Source organism: Crocodylus siamensis, chromosome 7 (genome assembly GCF_052110815.1).
Source record: "Crocodylus siamensis isolate JL-2025a chromosome 7, ASM5211081v1, whole genome shotgun sequence".
NCBI classification, from domain to species: domain Eukaryota; kingdom Metazoa; phylum Chordata; order Crocodylia; family Crocodylidae; genus Crocodylus; species Crocodylus siamensis.
In genome coordinates this window covers 25,848,928-25,873,953 of record NC_143401.1, presented here as the reverse complement: position 1 = coordinate 25,873,953, position 25,026 = coordinate 25,848,928, and the positions used below count along the sequence as shown (strand labels likewise).

At 45.4% G+C, this 25,026-nt stretch overlaps 1 protein-coding gene across 26 annotated transcripts in view; it reads left to right on the top strand.

The window, feature by feature from the left end:
* Positions 1-975: 975 nt before the first annotated feature.
* CAMK2G (calcium/calmodulin dependent protein kinase II gamma) overlaps positions 976-25,026 on the top strand; it is a 183,831-nt gene continuing 159,780 nt past the window's right edge. For 13 of the 26 annotated variants that reach the window (XM_090058147.1, XM_090058138.1, XM_090058150.1 and 10 more), the window contains exons 1-2: positions 977-1,240; positions 2,591-2,685. In XM_090058147.1, coding sequence (XP_089914273.1) covers positions 1,176-1,240; positions 2,591-2,685 — 160 coding nt within the window. In that variant the 5' untranslated portion in view covers positions 977-1,175. Of the gene's footprint in view, positions 1,241-2,590; positions 2,686-25,026 lie in introns of all 26 variants that reach the window. The other 13 variants (XM_090058144.1, XM_090058142.1, XM_090058145.1 and 10 more) reach the window with 3 other exon arrangements.

The following is a 25,026-nucleotide window of genomic DNA, read 5'->3' as shown; positions in this document are numbered from 1 at the left end:
CGACTGCAATGGGGGGGGTTCCCCAACAGCCAATCACTGAGCCAGCAGCAAAACCAGAAGTACACTTCTGGTTTTGCCGCTGGTGCTTCCAGGGGCTGCACAGATGATCTCAGGGGTGCATGCACCCTCGACACATCACCAATGAGTCTCTGCGTCCAGTATATTTCCTTTTCCAGTTTCCTTTTAAGAAACCAGAAAACTTCCCCCTCTCCTCCTTTTCTGCTATATGAGTTGGGGTGTTTTCAAGCCTCCGTCAGAGGCACTGGGTGCCAACTACAGCCAAGACTGGGGACTTTGACTGGGGTGTGCCAGTGCTCCTGCTGGGACCGGTGCCAGAGGTTCCTGCCTGGAGGGTCTTGTCTGTCTGCTCAGGGCCAGACCCGTGGTCGTCTTTGGGGTCAGGAAAAAAGTTTATCTCTGCCTGGGACCTCGGGACCATGTACCGAAGACGTTTCAGAGACACAGGATGCTTGACCTGTGCCAGGGCTGCCTTATGTAGTGTTTACACCATGGAGCCAGGGGATGGTTTGAGAAGGGCTGATCCTGCCTCAGGCCGGGGTGGACCTGATGCCTCCGCAGCGCCCTCCCCTTCCCGGACCGCCGTCTGCTCCCCGGCTCCGGCCTCTTCATAGCACCAGGACCTGCCCCTGCTGTAGCCAGCTGCCACCCACTCCGTGGCAGGAGCTGCGGCTCGTCCTGGCCGGGCCCTACCTGCCTGCCCCCGGCTTCCCGCAGCCCGCCCGGGCTAGGCCCCCCCACTGGGCGCGCACCTGGAGGGGGCGGAGGCGGGGCGCTGTCCCCGGCGGCTCCTCCCCTCCCGGGTGTGCGCGGGCGGGAGCCGGGCACGAGGCCAAGGGGTCTGGCTGCAGCCCCCCCTCATCCCGGTCCCGGCGAGCGCCCCGACGCAACACGAGGCGACCGCCGCGCACAGCGCCCTCGTGGGCCGGGCTGGGGCTGGGCTGGGGTGGGGTGGGGTGGGGCGGGGGAGAGAGGGTGTCTCTCAGTAAGTTCTCGCGGTGCTGCCGGGCGCAGCCGCTTCCCCTCGCGGCGGGTGGTGACTGTGCAGCGGCGCGGGGCGCAGAGCGGCCGCAGGGATCTGCCGGAGCCGCCGATCGGGAGCACGTCCGCCCGCCTCCAGCCCCATGCCAGCGCCGAGCTGAGCGCCGCCGCCGAACATGGCCACCACGACGCCCTGCACCCGCTTCACCGACGACTACCAGCTCTACGAGGAGCTCGGCAAGTACGAGCCCGCCCGGCCCGGCCCGGCCCAGCCTCCCCTCCTGGCGGGCCCTGGCCCCACCACAGCCGCAATCCCCCCCACGCCCGCCGCCCGCGCCGGGGCCCTGGGCAGCGCCCGCCGTGGCTCTTCCGCCCCGGCCCCTCGCTGGGCTCCCCCGCATCGGGACCAGGCGCTGCCCCCCGCTCACACGCGCAGCCCTGCTGCGGCAGCCCGCGGGCGCTGAGGCATCGGGGGGAACGGGAAGTTGCTGCTTCGCTGCGGGCTGCCGCGCTCCCTCCGCGCGCCGGTCCCCAGGCTTTGCGGCTGCTGCGCCCCGGCCGGTCCTCCAGGCGCTGCTGCAGCCCCGCGAGGCCGAGCCTACTGGTTTGCCGGGGGGGCGGGCAGGAGGGATGCGGAGTGTGAGCGGGCTCTGCGGTGCAGGGAGGGACCCGGTGCTTTCTGTCAGCTCCGGTTTCCTGTGGGCTCCTGCTTGGCTCTTTCTCTATGTAATTTATTTTGCCAACCTACAGAGTCCTCGACAGCCTGGAGGGACCCAGTTTCCTCCTCGAAGGCTGGGCTGCTTCCCTGTCAGATTTCCCTGATTCATTCTTTGGCCCATGCTGAGTTCATCTCTCTGTCCTGTGCCCTGTCTCCAGGTTCCCCACTGGCCTTTAGAGCTGAAGGCATCTTTCCTTGCACCTCTCCCTCCCATCTTATTTCTTTTCTGCTTGGAGTCCTTCCTTCTTTCTCTGCTTCCTTTCTTGGAGCTCTCCCCTGCCCTCTTTTCCCCCCTTAGCCCCTTGGTAACAGTTGTACTAGTTGCCCTGATTCCTACTTGTAAACTGTTAACAAACAAGTGGTCTTCCCCGGCTCCTAACACCTGTGTCCTAGGTTTGTATCCCCCCTCTTCCTTTTCCTGGTGACTTGTCCAAGGTGTTTTAGTGGTTCAGTGGCAGGGCCTGAGACCAGAACCTGGGTTAGACAGCTAAGAAACACTTCTCCAACTGCAGGGTTGGCTCTGTTCAGAGGATGCTGGTTTTTTTCAGCCTTCTTGGCTGCTTTTCTTTCTCTGTTTGGTCCCTATGTGGTTTCCACACTCTACCCCCTGCAACCAAGGAGAAATTAGAGCTGTTTTGTTCTTGTGGGTATCAAGGCCCCGTGGAGTCTTGAGGCAGGCACTTGGGTGTATTCTTCTCAGCCTTTATTTGTGAACGTAGACAGCATTTTTAACTGGCTCTCACCTATTGTCTTCCCTGTACTTGTTTTTACCAGCATTTACTCCTGTGCATGTTGGTTGGGAGGGATGGAAACTGCATGCTGGATTTTCATTTTTTACTTGACAGCACCCAGCATCTTTTTGTTTTTTCCTAGGGGAGCTTTCTCTGTGGTTCGCAGATGTGTAAAGAAGAGCTCAACCCAAGAATATGCTGCAAAAATCATCAACACCAAAAAGCTGTCAGCCAGAGGTTAGTGTTCTGTTCTGCCATTCTTCCCATCACCCTGCTTGATTAACAGGAGAACCATGACTGGAATTTTATTTTCCACACATTTTGAAGGTGCTTATCTCGGTTCTTATTCAGTTATGAAATAAATGTCAGTCATGATGCAGACATTAACTTGAAGTGAGGCAGAATAGAGTCCTGGAAGGATCCCAAATACTTAGATCAGAAGTATTCTGGTGGTCACGTCCTAGAGCATTTTGTCATTTCTGTTTTTGAAAACCTACTGCTGTGAGCTGAGCTAAAGGTGTGTTTATAGAGGACTTATCCTCTGTGTTTGAGCATGCATTGCCAATAACAGAGGGAAGTCTTCATAGGAATTGAAATGTATTAGCATTGCTTGAGGCCTTGTAGGCCTGGGGCCTTTCTTTTACCTTGACAATATAATCTTGTGGGGTAGAAACTACAGATATGTCTAATTTCAGGTTGTATTTTTGGTGTATTGTTCTAGTAGTAGCTAGTCCTATGTTATAAGTGCTCATTTTCAGATGGTTTGGGATTGCATGGGAGAATTTGGTATACTTTGCTGCTGATGGAGCTAGGTGAAACTTCGGTTGGTCACATCTACGACCCATTAGCTAAAACCGATACGTTAGTATAGTTTGGTAGAAAAAGAGTGAGAGCCTGTCAAGTAGAGGTTATTCCTCAACCTGTTCTTTGTTTTGCCCTTTTTGGCTTTGTCATGAGTTATGCATGCATGTGGTGTGGAGCCTCTTTCTTTAGAGGGACTTGGTGATGCTGAAACTGCTGAAAGTGGGGAAAAACATGTACTGGACTGTGTTTAAAGGGAACTGCAAGGAGAGATTTGATAGGTGGAGACCCCAAAGGGAAGAATGTGGAAGAAACATATATGGGAAGACTTGATGCCGTCAGGGTCATTGGGCTTTGACAGAAATGATAGAGGTTCTTGATTTATAGTGCAATGGACAGACAGTGAGGAAGCTGAGAACTAGGCAGTAGTTCTACCAACAGGTGAAAAGGAGTCACCAGAGGTGTAGAAGGAGGCAAGTAAACTTGATGAGCAATTTGGTAGCAAAGAACATAGCTGGGTTGTCTAATTCCTGAAAAAGAGAGAAGGATAATGTGCTATCTCCCCAGTGCCAGAATATGAAATGTGCTGACAAGGGCTAATGGTAGCTTGAGGAAAGCCAGGGAATTTCCACTTAATGTAGCTTATGGAAGAACTAGTGACAGAAGGAAAGAGCTGCTATCAAAGAAGATTCTTTTAGGACCTTTGGAAGACAGCTGCAGCCAGGTCAACATAGGGCATCTTATATTTTTCTAGTACTTAGTGTGAGTAAAGTAGAAGGTCATACTGGAGACCAGCTGCTAGAACCTTGGATCATTTAAAAAGAAGCAGCGCTGGGTCTTCTGAGCATTGCCATCCCTTTTGTGATGAGTAGACAGTCTTCAGCACAGCCAGTGGGATTCCTGTCTCTTTGATTCAAATCTGTCAGGGCTAGAAAGACATAGAAAGGGAAATATAACTTAGTGAAAATAGAGGTTTTATTTAATCAAAGGAGAATATTATCTAGTGGATGAAACTGAAACATAATATTCCAGTGAATGATCCTGTTTGAGAGAGAGAAGGTGTGTGTCTATAAATTTAAGAAACTACTTTAATGTGAAGAAGGTGGTGGTGAGCTACTTTATGAAGGGCAAAAGAAATGGCAAAATTGAACTTCTAGAAGAAAATAACAACAAAAAAATACTGTCAACTTCCATGGAGTCCAGAATCACTGGAAAATAGTCATATGGATTTTAAGCACTTGGACAACTGTTGACTTGGAAGCACTCTAATATATGGTTCCTAAGCCCTCTTCTAGTGAAATAAAAGGCAATTTTTATGAGCCTGAAAGTAGATAATTTAGCTAGAAGAGAAAAGCCTCTTTGATCATCTTCTTACTGCTAGGGAGGCAATATTTGTGAATGTAAGTGTAGTAGGGATGCTGTGCTGACCATGAGACTCTTAAACTCCAGTTGTGCAGGAATAGCTCAATCAAACAGCTGTTTGAAGGTATTGGAGAGGAGGAGAAAAAATGCATATATAGTTGGGAAGAGAAAAGAAACCTGAGTTTTCCACTGAAAGAAAAATACTGGGGGCAGGAAGAAGTGGCTGACGATGCTTCTTGAGGCTCCACTAGTATATGAAAACAATAAAGAATCTACATTGAAAATCAAGGCTAGAGAGAAAATGCTAGCTGAATATACAGGCTTAGTTAAAGCAGCAGAAAGAGCAACGATAGTTTGAGTGGCTTGTGGGGGTAAGGCATCAGGTGCTGTAGAACTTGAGACAAACAAAAAGATGATCATTATAAGGGCTGTTTTAAGTAGTAAAGGCAAGAAACTCCAGAAACACACTGGAGACATTAATCAGTGATGAGGCAGAGAATAACCATTTGAAACTGGCAGAGTAATGAACAACTTTCTTTCCTTCAAACAAACAAACAAACAAACTGAAAATCCTGGCAGTCTTGGCAGCAGGATCATGAGATTAATTCTGCAGTACGCTGCATTTACCTTACCTGCTGCTTCCTTTTCCCAGCCTAGTACTTGTTCCAAATGAAAGTATGCACCAATTTAGTTTGTGCATGTAGTGTGGCATTCTCCCTGTCCCACACAGCACCATACCTAGTTCCTGTTTCCCATACAAGTTATCCCAAACCTTTTGATGTGCCTCCTCCATATCTCTAGGCTTAGCTGCTTCACCTCTGTCACATGCAGGGAAGCTCTGCCCTTCTGCACTGCTAAATTAAACAAACATTTAACACCTGTTCCTAGCAGTAGTTGAAACTGTAGTAACTGCTACTTCAGTCCATAGTGTTGCACTGCTTGTGACCATGGCCCCTTCCCAGAGGTTGATCTGTTATAATGCTGTCTGTATTTAAATCCAGGATGCTGACATAACAAGAAGCTTGGGTGGAGAGAGGTATTTTCTTTAAAAAAAAAAAAAATTGTCAGTGAAGACCCGGAAATAGAAGGCTGAAAAGCAGCAAAGAAAATGATTTAGAAAATCTAAATGTCTGGAGTCTGTCTTACTGCTTTAAACAAACTGTGTGAGGTGCAATATCTTTATTAAACAATAATGATTAAAAAGATGTGAGATGGTGTTTTTGTATGTTAAAACACTGAAAGCAAATGCAGCACTGATATGACTTTAAGCCAGTCATGGGACTTATAGTTTAGGTCTTTTATCCTGTGTAATACTATGCAACATCTAAAGAGATGTATTGGCATCTGAAACTGACCATAAGCAATAGGCAGCCTTACTTTAAAGAAAAATCATGCCCTACGTTCAGAATTCACAATTAAATTTAAAGACTTTGATATCATGGTGGGGCTAGGAACCCTAGCCCTGGGGTGGAGAAAGCTTGCTAAGAAAGAAACGAGGAAAACTTAAGCTGGCAGTTGAACAGAATATTCTGTATGAAGCCAGCCTCCCAAGGGAAGGTGATGGAAGTTCCATCAATAGCAGGCTGCATAAAACCTTCCAGAATATATTGTAGGAAAAAATCCCTCACTGGAATTTGGGGGGTAGGACTCTTTCTTGTGATACTTTGATAACTCCTGGGTTAACTTGCAATAGTAGCAGGCTGATTGGAGAGCTGTGGAAGGTGGGAGACCATTTTTTTCCCCCCATTTTTTCCCCTATTTCTTTTGTTGTTGAATCTTGCTTCCTGCTGAAGATCTGTTACTTTTACTTTGGAAAATGATATCCTTCCCCACCTGGACATAATAGGAATGCAACCTTCTTTCACCTTTGTAGAGAAACAAGTTTCCTGCAGGTCTTGTCTTTGTTTATAAATCAGTACTTGTCCTAGGACCTCTGAGATGCAGTCAACATCTATTTTGGGTAGCAGACACTACCTGCCCTTGAAAGAGAGGGTTTATTCTCAGCTTTGGTAGTGTTTTGAGTTCAAAACAGTAAAGCCTCTGCTGCAATTGAAGATTCCCCCTTTCCACTCCTCATTTGGCCCCTTCCCACTCTTTCTCTTGCAACTGTGACACTGTCTTTGGAAGTGGAAGATGGATCCCCATGCTGTCCCTCCTCTTGCCAAGAAGTAAACATCCCTTTGAGACCTAAATTTTCAGTCTTCTGGATTGTTTGTCTTACGTGCGTTGGGGAGGCAGTTTAGCTGTTTTTCTTTGAGTATTGTGGAGGACAGAATACAGAATTGCATTTCTCCAAGCTCTCCTTCCTTAGGTTCAGAGGTGTGCCACAGAAGACTCCATTCCCTGGGAGCTATAGGTTGGGATTATGTGTGATAACATGACTTGTGGTTTCCTGCCCACTAAATTTGTTGAGCCAGATTGGTTCTAAGAGCCTCACCTATAGAAGCCAGTGCTCATCCTACTGCTCTCTTTTATGCTTGCTCCTAATCTGTAGTCTTACTTGGACTACAGTAAACCTTGGGCTGCTCTCAGGATTGCCAGACTGAAGTCTCATCTCATCTACAGCGTACCCAGCTGAACTGGCTGAGGCAGCCGTGGTGCACTGCAGCCCTGTGTACAAGCTCCTTATTAGGGCAAGGAGAGCCCAGAACACCCGTCATAGCAGCCTGAAATGAAAATTCTGGTGCATGGACAAATGTCTGGGAAGCAGATGCTTGTCTCCATCTGTGGGACTTGTTTGGGGATTTTCTTGTGTTTTCTCTTGCGTGGGGTCTTTTTCCCCTCCTTTCTTGAAGAGATGGTGAATCAAACGCAGGCTCTTAGGCTGCAGTCAGAACTTCAGTGTGTGCTAGATGGAATCTGGTGCTGTGGGGTGGGAGCACCCTGCTTTTCTGTCAGGGTGGGCCTTCCAGTGAATGTGAAGTGCTGTGCAGCTCTCCCTGAACCCCTCCTCCCCTCTCCTAGCTGTCTGAGAGGCTGTGTGGATGGGGAGTCTGTGAGCACTGAGGATTTTTGCTGGTCTTTGTGCATGTGGCAGGGGGTGTGGGAACAACCCAGTCCACTTCTGCCTTGCCTCATGCACTCTCTGTGGCTCAGTTATTGTTTGGTGTAGTTAATATAATGGGCTTGGGAGGGGGTTGAAGTTAATTGGAAGCAGGGCCTGCTGAACAATAGTTGATGTTCACAGATAAATGTGTGTTGTGGTAGTGGTTGGATTCTTCTGCTGTGAATTTTAATCTATGTATGAAACAGTAAAGTACAAAGGGATAGGGACGGGAGGGTTAATCTGCTGATGTCATAAACTGCAGCCTTGCACCTTGTGCCAGCAGCCTTTTTCTCCACCCCCCCTCCCCCTCCCTATCACCTCTTTATCTTGTAGTGTTGCTTATAAGCACAATGTTTAGAATCATGATTATTTATCACTGCAGGAAATTCACGTTATAAGATGCTCGGAAAAGGAGATGGAGAGAGATGCCAGCCTAGGAGAAAACACAAGGAAGGGGATAGTTGCGGCCTTTCTCTTTTACTGGTGGCATTAGTTCGTCAGAAATAGCTGTAGGGGAAGACAGTGGTGCAGGCACTTGTGCTGTGGTTTGCAATTGCCAAAAGTTGGCTGTCTTCCCTACATGGTTACCCCAGGTTGCCTCTCAGTTTACGCTGTATATTTTATAAAGGAGACAGCAGGAGAGGCAGGATTTCAGCTTGTCAGTCCTCTCCGTGGTCACATTGGGTGTTAAATTACCAGCATTAACAATGGTAGAGGGAGGGGGAAGAGTAGTGTGGCAGGTACACAGATTGAGCAGAAGTTGTTGAGCCTTGATGTTAAGTTGTGGTCCCTGAAGAGGCTCTGTCAGGTGTATCATGTGTTGTTTCCCCCCTGTTTTTAAAGGAGAATGGTCACAATACAGATGAGTCAGCTCATGCCTGAAATTCCTGGGCTTGGGAGCCCTAGCTGGTCAGACCTGACTAGAATAAGTCCCGGTGTCCTGCAAGCTGGGAAAATGAGGATTTTGAAGCATGGTATAGATTCTCAGACCAGGGAGCGCTGATTTTTGTACAAAACACATTGTGTGAAAGTCCTTTGCATGTGGTGTTTGTTTTGGAGGAATGGGTGTGTGCATGTCTCCCTGGCTGTGGATTTACTCGCCCTTTGTGGATATTGATTTAAAAAAAAACAAAAAGAAGTCCTTGGCAGAAAGGGCTACTATCCCTGGATTACAAAGCTACTTCTGAAGAGCAATTTTTCCCACAAAATGAGCAGTTAGCACAGATGTTCTAGAGGAAGGGTCGTGGCAGTCTCCTCCCTTTCTCAGAAGGATTTTATTTCCCTGATCTCTGCAAATCTCTTTATTGCCTCCCTTCTGGATACCTGGTTATTCCATGCTGTGGAGTCTTTTTCCCATCTAAAAACTGTCATTGTGCAAGTTATCTCATAAAATCTCTTGCTGGTTTTCCTAAGCTAATTAACTTACTGGCAATCTTAATGACTACTTTTTTAAACAGTAAAAAGGAGAGGACATGTGATTGAGTTAACATTGGCTTTCAGAGCAAGCTGTGATTTGATGATGGCCAGCGGTTTTGGAAGGTGAGCATAGGATCATTTTCTTGGAAAGATCATCTTGAATGTAGTAGGTGTTTCTTACATCCTGCTTTTCCCTACCTGCAAAGCAGCTGGCTGTAGGTCTGTATTAGAGACTGCTTGAACCATTGTCCCATTGTGACTACAGGAGGAGACTGGCATAACAATGGCAATAACATGTTTAAAATGTAGGCCTTATTACTGGAATTTGTTTCTATGGAAGGAAAGTGTAAGCTTGCAAGTCATACAACTATTGTTTCTGCCGGTTGTTACAATGCTACATTTAATGCTTCAAGCTGAGGGGTTCTGTGGAAAGGGTTGACTTCGGATACCCCTCTGTTTCTTCTTAAACTGATATCTATTTAAATACCACTATACACTGCAGTTACAGCCTTCCATATTCTCTTGTCTTGCTGGTAATATGCTTGTTGGAGCCTTGCAACACAGCGTTTCATAAGAAAGCAGGGCTGGTAGACATTAAGAAATCAACATTGCTCAAAGTAAGTGCCAGTTAGCGGGGTTTGTAGCACGTCTGCTGAGATGCACATGAGGCCTTACTTCAAAAATTATTTGATAGTTTTTTTTGCACCCACTCAGCCAGAATGCTATCCTAGGTCTTGTTTGTTCATTGAGTTAACTGTGAGAAGCCAGCATATATGGCCATCAGGGCCTATATTTCCTAGGAGAAGTAATTGTTCTCAAGTAATTCTCATAATATGCCTCTTTAAAAACAACCTCCTCTTAGGATTGATGCTGGGCCATTCCCTGACTGACTATACTGCAGAGTTGCTATTGTGTGTAAATCTGAACGAAGCACAGTACAGAGAAGCTAGTGGTTGGTGCAAGCAGCTGTCTCCAGACAACAGCAAGCATAAATTAAAGCTGTCTGAAGAGCTGATTAATGTTGGATGCAGCCTGCCAGATATTGCCTGTTTTATTACCAGGAGGCAGGCAGTTAGGATATGACTGTAGCTCACTCTGTGCTTGAAACTCTGTTGGCAGGGTAAAATGGGTAGGAGAACAGTGTCTCTGACAGGAGTCCAATAAATACACTGATCTGTTGAAGAATGTGTGTTTGTGCCTGTATGTCTGTACCCAACATGTGAGTGTGTAAATGGTTCAGAGTAGGAGCAATCTATACATCCAAAGAAATGGGCCTGCTGTGCTGGTGTCTTAGTGCTGCGTTCTCACTCCTGGACAAGTTCTGTTGCAGGTACTCCTAGTACCTTGCCTCATTTGTTGTGACAGTACTGATAGAGATGGATGACCATGCATTTACATGTGGTTGTTGCTATCAGTTTCCCTAATCAGTCAGGGAGTGGGTGTCTTTCTGAGAACTAAATTAACTAAACAGTGCTGTTGGCCAGCCCCTTCCCTTAACCCTTCCTGATTTCTAGCATAGCAGTGTAACATGGTATGTAAATGTGCATTTCTTCCTGTGTTGATAAACTTGGCTAGCAATATCTATTTAAAAAATGTTATTGCTACCATGGGTCTGTTTGGTGTTTAAATTGGACAGGGAATTACACATTACTGGTGGAAAAAGTAGGGAAATGTTGGAGCTGGGACCTAGATTTTTGTGTTTTGTTTTTTTTAAAGGCAAGGCACCTCAGGGGATGTGGGTAGGGAAGAGAATGGATTCTTCCAGGGCCTAGCGATTTTCTTCAAACAGTAGGTGGGAAGGGGGTGGTATAAAGCGGAGGGAGATGTCAAAGGATGGCAGTGAGCCTGTAGTAATGGAATTGCTGTCATCTCTGGAGGGGTATTGCCCTGCCAACAGTGGGGACCAGGGACTGAAAAATCCAGCAAGTGCTTATGAGCCACAGAGCTAAACCTTCTCACTGGAAGAATGTGCCTGCAAAGACAAGGACCTGCACAGTTGTGAGAAATTCAGATCCTATATCTTTCAGCTGCTGAGATGGAAAGGGATTCCTAGTGGGATGCTGTTTCTAGGCTCTACTCATGGAGTCCTGAATCAGTCTTTGGAGTGTAGTACTCTGAAAGACTACACCTGCACTTTTCTCTACCAGAAGAGGAGGAATAAAAGTAGGAGAAAAGAATTGTCTTTAGTGTCTGCTTAGGAAGCGTGGGAGCTTGTACAGTCTCATTTCTCAGAGGTTGACACACAGTGATACTTTCCTGATGAGATTTTGCACCAGGCTACTAATAAGAGCTGAAATAATGTGGTGCTAGTGTGAAACTGGTTGCAGTGAAGACTTGGAAAGCTCAGCTATGTGGGACTTCATGCAAATTACAGAAATGTTTTGTGGGCTGCTATATTATTCTAATGCTGCTTTTACCACATTTTTAATTCCTGAGCTGAAGAACCAAATAAAACTAAGGAACCTTCACCCTGCTCCACTGTCTTTCTTTAATATGATTAGAAAGGCCTGGTGTGGGCTGTTAGTAGGGAGAGATTTTTCTCCAACCTCCTCCCCCTCCCCCCTGCAGTTTTAGAGAGGCTGCAGGTTGAGAAGCTACGCTCTTATCTTCATTCAAGAGCCAGGATGTTCAAAAGTTTTGTGGGTCCATGATCATCTGCAGTCAAATTTCTAGTAATATTAGAGTGGGTGTTTGGCACTGTCCCTCTTTGTCCCTCTTTGTCCTCTACATGTTTGAACTGGTTTGCCGTGTAGAATAGTCAGTCCCAATAACGCATGGCTCACTTGTATACCCTCATCAGTTGCATATAACTTGCCTGAGCATAGACCTGTGACGGTCTTCTCTTCTGGTCATTCAGTCCAAATGAGGACAGCCCTGAGGCTTTTGGAGAGTCAGAATCATGGCAGAAACCCATTCTCAAGTACTGTTACCATGCCTAGGTGACTCTGGTCACTGTACTCTGTACTGCTACAGAGGAGGTGACCCAGCTTTCAGGAAACACAGATGCTTTACAAGTTCTTTTTTCTGGCTATCTTCTCTTAATTTTAGGTATGCTTAACTTAGGGTTGAGCTGGTTAACCACCTAATCATAAATTTGAACAGGTTTCTACTTTGGCAAAAGACTTGTTTCATAACTAGTCCTGTGTCTTCCTACCTTAAAGCTGAATCCTCAGGTTTGAAGAGTTGAATTACTTTATTCAAATATATAGGTACAACTCTTTCCCCTCTACTAGAACTGAACTTCCTGTGGGAGAGCGAGGAGTATGTCCAGGGAGGCTAGCTTGAAAAAGGAGCAAGAAGGGATCTGAACTTCCTCCTTTATCCTTGAATTGCCAATTTCTGCATTGCAGTGACTTGGAGGTGTCTGCGGAGGACTTGCTGTCTCTGCTGACAAGCTAATGGCTGATATTTTCCCCTCTTCTCTCCTCTCAGCTAAGATTAAGGCCAGGCAGGTAATATTGTTGTCTGAAATCAGCTCCTTTGGGAGGTGGCTGTATCTAAGTGTTTCAGGACCCTCTGCCTGAAGTGGCAGGAGGCTGAGGCAGGGACCTTCACTGAGTCTACATGTTTTGGGGACGCAGCCTAGTATGTGCAGGTCTGCTTTAGAATAGCTCTGTGCCCTACTGTCTCAGTTACAGTGTGTCCACTTTAAGAGGGTTCATCTGCAATGCAGCTGTTAGCAGGGAAGCTCTGTAAATCAAGAGGAAGCAAGCGCAAGCAAGTCTAGTGCTTGCAGTTGTGGTTGGGTCCCCATCACAGCAGAGAGAGAGAAACTTGTTCAGAGAGGTTTCTGCGAGGTGGGGAGAGGGAACAACAGCAACGCAATGCAGATAATAGGAGCCCCTCCTCTTGTGCCTCTCTCAGCACCAGCTGCTCAGGGGCTGGAAAACATGTGGAAAAACACAATGGGCAACTGCCATGGAACTAGAAAATCCTGTCGTGTTCCCTTTCCCCTACCCTATAGGCAAACTAGGTATTTGCTTTCCACTGATCCTGTCAAGCTCAAAGCATCCCACCCCTTTCTTACACAGGATGTCCTGTTACAGTGTTACAGTTAAGTGCCTGAGAGCTTTTGTGTGGAAGGCAGAAAGTCAAGGAGGTCTCTAACCTCTGTTCTTCCTCCTCCATTGCCCACTCCAAAAACTGGCTGGACAGCTGCTTGAGAGTGAAAGAGGGCTGTGCTAAAGACCTACCAGGCTAGCATAATTACTGAGGAAGCTGATGGGCAGGGCCAGGGTGCTGCTTCTATGCAGATGTTTTATGCTCAGTGAGCAGGTCACAGCTGCTGCCAAGTGTTCCTGAAGGAGTGAAAGATAGGTTAGGGTGCTGCTGTAGTAAGGTAGCTGTATGGGCTGCACACCCTTTGAATGGGGTGTGATAGTTGTGTGCAAGATCTGCTTCAGACAGGGTGGTGGGGGTGCAGAACCAGATAGCAAGTTAGCTATGCTGTTTTTTTCCCCTGCTGTATTGCTTTCCCTGCTTGGGTTTGCTCAGGATTCTGCTTTGCTGGTACTGTGAGAATGAGTTAGCTGATTTTATGAATTGGAAGCTGATTTTTCTAATGGAAAGTCTTCTATAGTGACTGCTGCAGAGGGTTGGGGCTGCTGCTCAGAGAGGGCCCGAATTGGAATTTTGGTCTACTGAGGCAAGAGGGTGGGGAGTAGCACATTCAGCCTTTGCCTGCTCTTAACATGTAGCACTCAATTGCCTGCACCATTCCTACCGCTTTCCTGAAGACACAGTTGCTGCCAGGAAGGTTTTCTGTTATGTTTTCTTTGCGTCTTTCTCTGCCCCCCTGGGAGGGCAACACCTATTGACTGAAAAGCTGTGCCTTGGTAATTCAGGAGAAAGTATTAAGTGATCTGCTTTCTCCCCCCTCCTCTTTTCTTTCCCTTTCCTTCCTCTGGGGTTCTTATTCTCTCTGGGCTCTTGTCCTGACTGAATTGCTCTGGCCATGTATAAATGGTGTCCCCTCCCCTTTTGCCAGCTGGCTGACTTGTTGTAAGAAGCTATTTTTAGGGTCTGCTTCCTGGGATATTCTACCCACAGCCAGTTATGGTGATGAAAATGTCACTGAGGCATATGAAAGGGCTCCTAAACCCATTGCTAGCATTCCTGATTTTTGTCTTTTACTGGCCCACATGAAGGGCACCCCTCACCATCATGTACATTCATGATTTAAGGAGGAGTACAGTGTGACCCCTGCCTGTCCCCCTTTCCCATGATCATAGTATTTTGTGTTCCAAGGGTAATAGCAATACAGTAACCAGCGTTGCAGTTGAACTTGTAAGGGAAACAAGGGGACTGTTCTGGTTGTGTTGGGATGCATTTCTTTTGATCCTCTGGGGTATAAGTCAGGAAGCATTTTGTGTACATTAAAATACCAGTGCTTCAGAGAGTGCTATCCTTGACATATACAGGGTTGTCCATGACTGGCAATTTACTCCTTGTTTTAAATTGCACTGGGTTGCTGCCAAAGCCTGGTCTAGGCTAAGAAAGAAGGTGGCTTTTAAAACAGGTTGATGTCTTGGATAGACAGGGTTTAACATCTTTTAAAATGAATGATCTGGTTGTGATCACTTCCCATTTTTCTGAGTAGTGTTCACTGTGTGTAGATAAGTCATTGGCTTATGACTTGCATGATAATGGATTTCAAGTCATTAGCGCCTAAAAAGGCAGTTTTTATGTATAGTTTTTAACTAATCCTTTACATAAACATGTTAATCATGTTTTTATATCCCCCTCTTATTTAAAAAAGGACTAAAAGCATTTCCATGGCAGGTAGGTGCAGTTAGCAAAGGCAGTGTTGTTCTGTATCTGTAGATCCTTTACCCAGACTCAGGGATTTTAAAAGTAGCTCCAAAGCAAGAGATTGCTACTTTTCCTTCATTTGTTGGCCATTGGGTGGGTTTGCTGTCTTCTGTGTTGTTTGATGTATCTTGCCATTTGATAGAACATGTTTCTGAAGGCTTTGGTACAGATGTCTTGACACACCTAGTTTTACTTTTCAATCTTTTATATTCAATCTTTTATATTGAAGACAGGGATTGTTTCCAGTAACTTTCCCCTCTTTTCTGTGCTCCCTTCCTCTCTTCCTGTCTATAGCAGTTGCTATAGGGGATGTGATGAGTTCTATGCTACGTTGGTCAAATCTCTCTGTGCAGATTTATCTCTCACTGAAGACTGCATCTTGGGCATGTTTAGAAGACAGAAATTTTCTGGTTTTGTTCTGTTTGGGAGCCCCCCTGTCCCTGGCTCTTCTATATAAACAGTCAGTTCTATATTTAAAAATGTCAAGGCCGTGTTGAAAAGAGCTGGCACAGCCCTTCCTCTGTAAGACAGGCAGGTGGTTAACATTGTTAAGGAAGTTTTTATATAGCTGCGGAGCACTTCTGATCCACCTTGCGTATGCCAAAGGTTTGTTTTACTCTGGAAAGATGTCATTCTGTTTGTCTTTCTATATCACTTGTTATATTGCGATCCTGATTCTCCTTCAGCATTTCTTTCTCCCCTAAAAATAGTGAGTCAACTTCAAGTACTGCTTCCCCTTTGCTGTTCTCCATTAGAACCTGAGATGTGTCCATATTGCTTTTTAGCAGTATCTAGCTGCCTTCTTTGTTACCCTTGTTGACCACTTTAATGCTTGTGTGCAGTATCTCAAGATATCAACTTTTTAAGAAATACTAGCTGCCTTTATCCATCAGTACAACTATTGGGTAAGAACGTATAAGTCCTGTTTTACAAACAGAAAAAACTGAGACATGTAAAGGCTTTAAATGGCTTGCCAGAGCCTATGTAACATGTCAGAGAGACTAAATTAGGAAATGTCTTCAAGACCATCTTCAGAAGTGAGATGGAAAAGTGGCCATGGGGATTGGAAGAAAAACAGCATACATAGGTTAAAAACTTGTATGTGTTCAAGATCCATCATAGTATGACTGAACTGAGGCAATAGGGCTACAGATAGATCCTACATTTATCCCAGGATAAACCGTTTTATTCGGGCAAAGGGAAATCATTCAGATATCCATGTCTGTCCCAGGATGGATCCTAAAAAGGTTCGTGGGATAAGAAGTACTGCCAGTTATCCTGGGACATTCCAGAGTGTGTCTGAACAGTTGTTATTCTGCAGTTGCATCACTGAATCAATGGCAGAAAAGACCAATGTAATCTCTTCTAACCTAAGAGTCAGAACTCCTGGTATTCCTAGTAAAGCCTTCCTTTGTTTCATCTGCCTTATTTTTAATCCTGAATAAACTTTGTCATCTTTAGTCTAGTGTGGTTCCTGCATGCACCTTCAAATCATCTTCCACAGTATTCTGTACCAGATGTCAGGAGATGACTCAAACTAATGGCCAAAGATACTGAGACAAATAATTCTTTTATGTGATGAGTAAGAATTGTGTGAATTTGATGGACTCGCAGGTTATGAAGTTCTCAGTACAGAAGCTACGGGAAGAATAACTGTCCTAAGGTTACTTCTCGGGTTGCAGAAGGACTGGCAGTGCCAGATGAAGACTCAAGTGGTTGTCAATACAGAACATTGCTAAGCAAGGGTTGTGGCGGGCCAGTAGGGAGTGCTCCTGCGTTGATCCACCCACCTCACTGTGCCCAACCATCTTCCAGGCTCCGAGTGCCTCCCTAGGGATGCCTCGCATCTGCCTGACCCCATTCCTGGAGCACACTTGCTAGCCTGGGGGTAACGCAAGCTGCCACCGCTCTGAGAAGGGACTCTCTCGGCCCTGTGTCCTTGGGGAAAACACAGGCCTAATAGTCCTACGGGTACTCGACCCAGTCCAGGCACTTAGGGCACTTCCCCAAATTGGGGGCCAAAAAAGGAAGTCTCCCTTAGCCTGCAGACCTAAGGGGCCTCTTAGGCATAATTTAGGCTCACCCCTCAATAAGTGTCCTACACCAGTCACAAAGGAGAACTTTATTGATTACCGGGGGTAGGGTGAAAATAGGGTACAAGATAGAGCAATATCATAGGAATCCCATAGAGCAAAACAGTCTGGCTGAGGTAGCCTTTTGATCACGCATCTGAGTTACTGCCAGCTATATATCAGATCTTGAGTAGCTTACAAGTATCATCCAGAGGCTGTTGGAGATTCGCTCTGGAGGCAGGCCATTCCTAGCTTATGAGTTATGGGGGAGAGAGTCAGTTTCAGATGGTAAAACTCCTCTCTAAGTCCGAGTCCCCCGCATGACTGCTGCCCCCTCTTCCTGGGCAGTCTTAACTTATAAAGCCCCTGTGACCTCGTTCACCTGGTCCAATGGAGGCCAGCACCTGTTGGCTGTTGGCCAACCAATTTGCAATATATCACTAGTTGTTGGGCAGACTCTAGCCCACCAGGTAGAAGCCCCTCACCCAGGTAGCTGATACCAGTCAGGTAGGCAGAAGGAGCAGGTTTCCCCCCTCCCTCAGGAATGTAGCCAGCTCGGGTTACCTAAAGAGATAGGGTAAAGGTGTGTCTCCCCATCCTAATCAGATTGTCACAGGGCAGAGATTTTGGGGAGAAACAAAAGTGGCTTCCTGTCACAAAGGTAACACAGGTTTGCTAAGTCTGAAAAAAATGAACTGTTAACAGTAAATGTAAGATTTTTCACCAATACTGTATCCTGAGGCAACAATCTTATTCCTTATCCGTATAAAGAAAGGGGTTAAGAGTAGTGTCTTAAGAAAGTAATGTTATGAAAACTTAAAATTGTAGAAGAGTTAGGGAATTAGGTTTTATTCTTTGCTTGTTATGTTGCTTTGTGCTCATCTCTGTGCCACAGTTTCCCTTTTCTGAGGGAGTTGTAACGGTTTACTTTAGAGAATCTCTAAGATTTTCTGTATTGGTTAAAGGAAGGAACTATTGAAGTGCAAAACACATTGCTAGAAAGCATCCTGATCTTATGTGAAATGACCAAGTGCTGTAAATTTCTCAAACTGTCCTGAAATCTGTGACTATTCCAGGGTCCCCAAGGAATTTCTGACATTGTATTTTTGTCCTGATAGGGAAGCTGAGCTCAGATTTGTTGAATGCTCCCCTGGAACTAGGTAGCATCCTGGTGTATCTGCTCTGGGATGCAGCCCAATGCTGCCTGCTGCTGTCAGTGCTGCTGAATTGCTTACGATTCTAAAGGTAACTGCAGGAAGCAGTTGGGCTCCAAACCTGACAAACTAGCTCTGCTTCTCAACGGGGCTACTGGGCACCTATACACATACATTGAGGCTGCTCTGATGTGCTGTGATTGCAATGCATCAGAGCAGATTTGATTTAATCAAGCCTGCTGGAGTGTAATAATTGCCACTCTCCAGCAGGTTGTAGTGTCATGTGTATCAATGTCCCTGTGCTGAACAATGGTGGTGGGGGGTGCTTTAACTAAATCTTGTTCGAGCTTTAGTTGAAGTGCCCCTGCCACCATTTTTCAGCATGGGGATGCTGATGCACATGAGCTGATGCACCTGTAGCAATGTCCCAAGAGAGCTCTGTTGGCTGGAATCTGAGGTAGTGCCAGCTGCTTCCAGTTACAAAGCTCTGTGTAGCATCCAGGACTGCTGTGGATTTTGCTCCTGCAAGTTATTTGTTTAAAGCATATGATAAAGACAAACTAGGATCATTTCTTTAAAGGCAAAGCATTTCTTTCCAGCCTTCTGAATATTAACATATTTGTGGCTGTGTTTTAAGTAGTTTCCTGCTGCTGTGGTGTAGGGGTGCTAAGGTGTACAGTTGGAAGCCTAGAGGTCACAAGTTCAAGGCAGAAGCTCACAGCATGGCCACGGTTGTATTCCAGTGAATCTGCAAATTCTGCTAAATACCTTGTCGCAAGGACACATGAAGCAGGAGGAGTAGTTTCCTAATAATTCTTTCTAAACAGGTTCTAAGTAACCACAGATGAGAACTGCAGTCCTGTCATGAGGTTAAAAACAGCCAGAGGTGGGGAATGAAATGCGGAAGGAAGTAGCTAGTATTTAGAAAAAGTGTAAAGGGCACAGAGGTGTCTTCTAGGTTCTTCAGCCCTTCATAATGGAATTTGGTGGTTAGACAGGTAGAACAGTTGGGAATAGTGTGGGGCTGCCTGAGAAGCTCACAAAACTGGGCAACAGTTTGGCAAATAGAAATTAATAGTTTAACTGCTTGTGTATGCTAATGCCTCTTGAATGGTTCTGACCTTTCAAGAAAAATCTTAGAATAGATGTTTCCCCTAAGAGTACATGTGTACTGGCAGTGATACCTGAGCAGGTCAGAAAACCACCAAGAAAATATTTTTAAAGGTGTCCGTTCTTTGTTATATGCATGCCTTAGGTGCTTCATTAAGTTTAGATTGTGCGCTTTAAAATAGTCTAAGAGGACAACAGAAAGGCAGTAAAAAATAGTAAGTAGAGCTATTGAATCAGCTTCCATAAAAGGACAAGAGTAGAGTACAAAGGAGAACAGTAGAGAAGACATGGCAGAGGTTAAAGTGTGCTGTGAAAGTTGGGATATTCCTGACTCCCGTTTTTATAGTGAGGAAGAGGTTCAGGATCGCAACAAATTAAATGTAACTTCTTGTCACAGGGTAGTGTTGAGGCAACTGTTGTGGATGCAGAAGAGGGGTGAGAAGCTTCTATAAAGTTCTAGCAAATGTAGTAATACCAGTAAAAGGTCAAGTGCTTTGTCGTCTTCTGTTAGGTCGGGAAGAAATCCTCTCTTTCCCTATTTATCCAGTGCATCAAGTTGTCTAGTTTTCCTTTGCCTGAAACATCAGGTTTTAACAATTGCTAGTGACAGTTTACTCGTCTAAATGAACTGCTGGTCTGGCAATGAGCAAGTTTTGCTGCAGAACTTGTGGTGTTACTTATTACTATTTAAATATTTTTCACCTTTTGTAGTTGGAACTTGAATTTGAGCTTAATTTCTCTTTACCTACAGCGGTCTGAAAGTGCATGTGATGCTAGAGTCCTAATGTTTGTGTGGATTTTTTTTTTTGCAGTTACTGGCCATTGCTTTTTGATCTCTAGAATGCAAGGAATATAGTCCCACCTGGAGGCTTTTTGTATGCGAGTGATCCCAGGAGCACTTAGCTTGCACTAAAAACTTGCATTGCATCATCTGAAAATGAAATAAATCATCTTATGATGGGTTTATAGTACTTAAAATAACTGTAGAAAAATGGTCCCTTAATTGCTCACAAGCCTGCTTTGTGGTTTCATTATCAGTGACAAACAAGTATTTTTTTTTCTTTTTCTTTTTTAACTCAAGTTTCACCCTTTTTACAGTGAAATGATGAGCGAGCTCATCCTTCTCAGTGTCGGCAGCTAGGAAAATATTTGTTTATATAAACCCTGAGTAGACTCAACCTAGCTTTTTTGAAAATCAATAAACTTGGGAGTCCATGATGCAACTCTCAGAGCCTTACCATGCTGCTTAAGAGCTGAAGTTCCTTCAGGCTTGTTCCCAGCGAATCCATGGTCAAATTTGTGAAGTAGTGGACAAGACAAATGGTTCAAAGTAGTCTGCGCCCAGTTTTGGTCCCCACAGGTAAAAGGATAGAGAAGGGCAGCGAGAATTATTTATGGTGTGGGCAGGAAGTGGGGGGGGGGGGACACGGACTTCCATATGAGGAGAGACCAAAGAGGCTAGGCCTGTGCAGTTTAGAAAAGAGATACTTGAGTGGGGACATAAGGGCTTACAAAATACTAAATGACAAAGAGAAAGTAGATGGGGATTTCTTATTCTCTCATAATACAGGAACTAAAGGTCACACAATGAGAAGTTTAAAACTAACAAGAGGAAGTTATTTTTCACATGGAGTAAAGTCTGTGAAAGAATCCCATTCCAGCCTCCTCCCTCCTCACTGGGGGTTGCCTTCCCCCCCGACTTTCTCTGCCCAAGTGTCTGTTGGCAACCAAATTGCTGCCCTACAGTGCCTTAGCCCAGGTAAGAAGGGGGTGGATCTAGCTGTCTGTTGTTCTGGGCTCAGACCTCGCGACCTGAGGACAAGGGCTCGAGTTATGTCATACTCTTGGGTGACCCCGATGCTTTTTAAATTGGTTAGCTGGCATCAAACAACATCTGTCTTTGATTAGTTCTTGAAGGTAAGGTCAGAGAGGTTATTTAAGGGTCCCTCCATCTTGGGGGAGGGAGGGAAGAGGCATCTTACCTGAAAGTTATCTAGAAATATAGCTTACTGTAATGTAGAGGTGTAACAAAAGGCTACCAAGCCATACTGTTTGCTCTGGGTTATTCTTTGACGCTTCTACCTGTAGTCTTCCCCAGCCCTACCCTCTTTAGCTAATAAAGCTCTCTATTATAACAAGCTCAGTGGCACTTGCAGGGAGAGAGGTGGGGCATGCCTTTTTGCTCCCTTTGCTTGGCTGACTAAGGGAGGCTACTTTTCTATGCTTCAGGCTAATAGAAGCACTCCATGATCCCAAGGTCAACTGGGCCCAGATAAAGACCTGAGTCTGGGTATTGGCGGCACTACCCCGGGTTTGTGGCTGTGCTCCAGGAAGGGGATTGGTCAGAAATTGGCACCCCTGGGGAAGCATCCAAAGCCTGGTTTTTGGTGGGGTGCAGTGAGGCAGGTGGCTCAGTGCAGGAGCACCCCCTGCTGGCATGCCACACAGTTAAAGCTCATTGCTGCCAGATGTTGTAGAAACTGACAGTTTAGCCAGATTTAAAAAGGGATTGGACAAATTCTTGGAGGAAATGGGCATTAGTGGCTATTGAGCATGGGAGTGAGGGGTACAGCCCCTGAATTGGAACTTCCTAGATCTTATATGCCAGAGGCTGCAAGTGCGATAAACGGTGGGAGAGGAACCCCTGGGCATACCCAGTTCACTCTCCTTTTCAGCATCTACTCTGCCCCTGTGTGACACAGGATACTAAAAAAGCCAGACCTGTGGTCTGACCCAGTAAGTGGCAGTATTTATGTTCTTGTTTCCTCATCTTTTGATCTGTGACTTATGATCAGCATTGTAATTAATGAGAGCTGCATTGTCTCTTTGCACTTTTAGTCCCAGTAACAACATACATTGTCATTTTAGGCCTCTGGTTTGGTATTCCTACAACCATAATCAAAAGTTTGTCTAAAGCAGCAGTGCTCAGGCAGCAGTCCAAGGGCTAAACATACCCCTCAAAGCCATGATATCTGGCCTGTGGGGCTGTCCCCAGTTTTGGAAATTTGGTTGCAGCATTAATTGCTGTTTCCAGAGTGCTTTTCTGGACCCAGGGGAAGTCCTGCAGGCTAGATACCATGGCTCTGTACTCTAGATTATGCTGATGTGCCGGTACCATGCTGGATCTGGTCCACAGGCCATCCCCATGCCACTCATCCAACTTGTAGGGCCGGAAAGTTTAGCACAACTGATGTAAATCACTGAGTGCACTTTCTGAAAGTTTTGTGAACAAAGTTAGATCTATTGCAGTAACTATTTCAGGGTGCCAGCTTTAACTACAAGTACAGCTATTGTTAAAATGCATAGCACAGCTTCACTTTTCCTGTAGTGTTGGGTCAGTGCCCTAATAACTTGGAGAGCCAGCTTCCTGATTCTTGTGTGGACTTCAAAAGTGATCTCTTCTGACTGATAAAAGCTGCTAACTTTGTCAGGGTTTGGCAGCTCTACGAGCTCTGAGGTTCTTCTATAGCTTCTTTTCTGCAACCCACCTCAGCTATACAAAACTGAAGCTATGTTCCTGTCTCGGCTGTTATGACCTTGACCTGAGTTGTTATCCAGAATTTGACTTTTGAAAGTGGTTCTTCCTTTTGTTTGCCTGATGCCTAGAATTCATGGCTGATCTCACCTACTTTTGAGTGTATTTTAAAAGAGATTTGTGATCAACTTGAGCAAAAAACCCTGAATGTGTGTTGGTAGAAAGAAGTAATTTTTTTTCTTTTTCTTTTTAACGCAGTTATTTTGTAACTTTTTAAGTTTATGTAGGTATTACTTCATTGCTGAGTAGAGATCCTAAACTGTTCCTTTTTTTAAAAAAAAAAAAGCTTTTAAATTCATAGTCACTCTGTGGATCTACATAAAATGTAAATAACACCTTGTTCTGGGATTTATCAGTGTTCATAGAAAGATCAAGACCATTCTTTCCATCTTCCACTGTCCTTGCTCTAGTTAAGGGCATTGCAAACTGCACTCAGTTGTGGTCTTGTGCTTAAGAAATATTATTTAAGCATTTTAACAGGAATGAGAAATGAATGGCTTAAAGTGCAGGCCTAATCACAGAAGTGACTTTTCAAGAATGACAGTTGGAGGAAACCATACTTCTGTGTCACTGCTGATCTAACTTCTCAGAAAAATGGTCTTTGACTCTTAAACTAAGTCCTTTCTGCTGCAGTGTCATCCTGTGATCTGCATGTCCAGCTGTGATTATTTTTGGTGTCTCATTGACAGAAAAGCTTTGCTGTTGGAACCTAGCTGACAAACCTGTGTGGGACAGCATAGGCTGGAGTCTTCCTTCTATGTTTATGGTGGCTGAGCAGGACTAACAGTAGTAAAAAATGGTAGAGCAAGCAGATCTTACTCAGCAGCACAGAGCATGTGTGGAGTAAGAAGGTGCCGTTTTTACATAATGACTCATCTGACTAGACTCACACTTCAGCATGTTGCCACCTCCACATCGTGTGCTGTTTTAGTTGGGAGTGATGAACATTACTCTTCAATGGATGAATGGTTCTGCCTAAAGAAAGACAAGGATTGGCAGCTTGTGGTCTGCTACTAAAAAATAGAACATTTCTCCTGGGGAATCGCAGAGTAAATAGTGCACAGGTGACATCTCTATTTAATAATGGACAAGCACCTCTATCCTTTTGGAAAACTACTTCTCTGCCTGTCACGTCACATGTCTGTCACACTTGGTGTACCTGCTCTGTAGCTCTTTAAGACTGGTAAACTGTTAGGAGCCCAAGGCCCGTCTGTGTGTGAATACTGTTGATGTTAACGCAGCCTCTCCTACTTACCCCACTAACAAGTGTGGGGGGAAAAGCTGGGAGCCCAAGGATGAAGAGTGGGTTGTTCAAGATGCAAAGGGTATCAGTGTGAGGGGAGAGAGAGCAGTGCTTTCTGCATACCAGACTCCTGTTCTGAAGAACCCTGGGACATGTCAGTTCTGAAGACTTCTGCCTGTGGATCAGTAAGCTTTGAAAAACCTCTTCCTGTGACAATCATATGGTCTCATGCAGTGGTATCCCAGCCTCGCTAGTTGTTACTGCCTGTCCACAGTGAGCTTCACAGTGAGACAGTGAAGATGGCTGAGCTGAGCTATCTTTCCTCTGAGGTGCCTCTTACAAGATCATCTGTGTTCACTCTGCATGCCAGAGTCTAATTTCCTATTTTCATAGGAACCATCTTTCCAGAGCTAGACAGTGTTACATTGGAAACAGCCGGGAAGTGACTGTCAGGTGCCTTCATCACTCCCTGGAGACGTAGGCTGCTGTCTGCATTGCTGCAAGCTTAAACAAGGAGGGGATTTCAAGTTCTTAGGGTCCCAGCCTGTGTGTGACAGCAGAGATCAAATATCTTGTATTACTAGGTCCTGTCCCTTGGATAAAGACTTTCTGCCACTATCTAGCTTACAGGTATTAGACTGAAATGTTACTCTGCCATTTTACTTTTCACTTAAAATATAATTTGAACAGTTTATAGACTCCTAAATAGCCTTTCAGGCTTTCATACCTCATGGAGTATTAGCTTCCCCTGTGCTTATAACAACAGCTTGTAACTGAAACTTTAACACAAGTGAGGGAGAGGAAGCAAGATAGCCATCAGTGAGACATACCTTTTGGGGTTCAGTATTTTGGGACTTGTCATGCATACATCCTAATAATGAATGCTACTACTGTAGGCCTTCCTCAGAGGAGTTGTAGGCCAGGCCTGGGCATTGGAATGATTGTGTCGGAGAGTGTCATGGAATCCCTGTGTACCTGTGGTCAGCGTATTGTCGCGTTCATCTCCTGTTTGTGAAGCACTCAGTTCT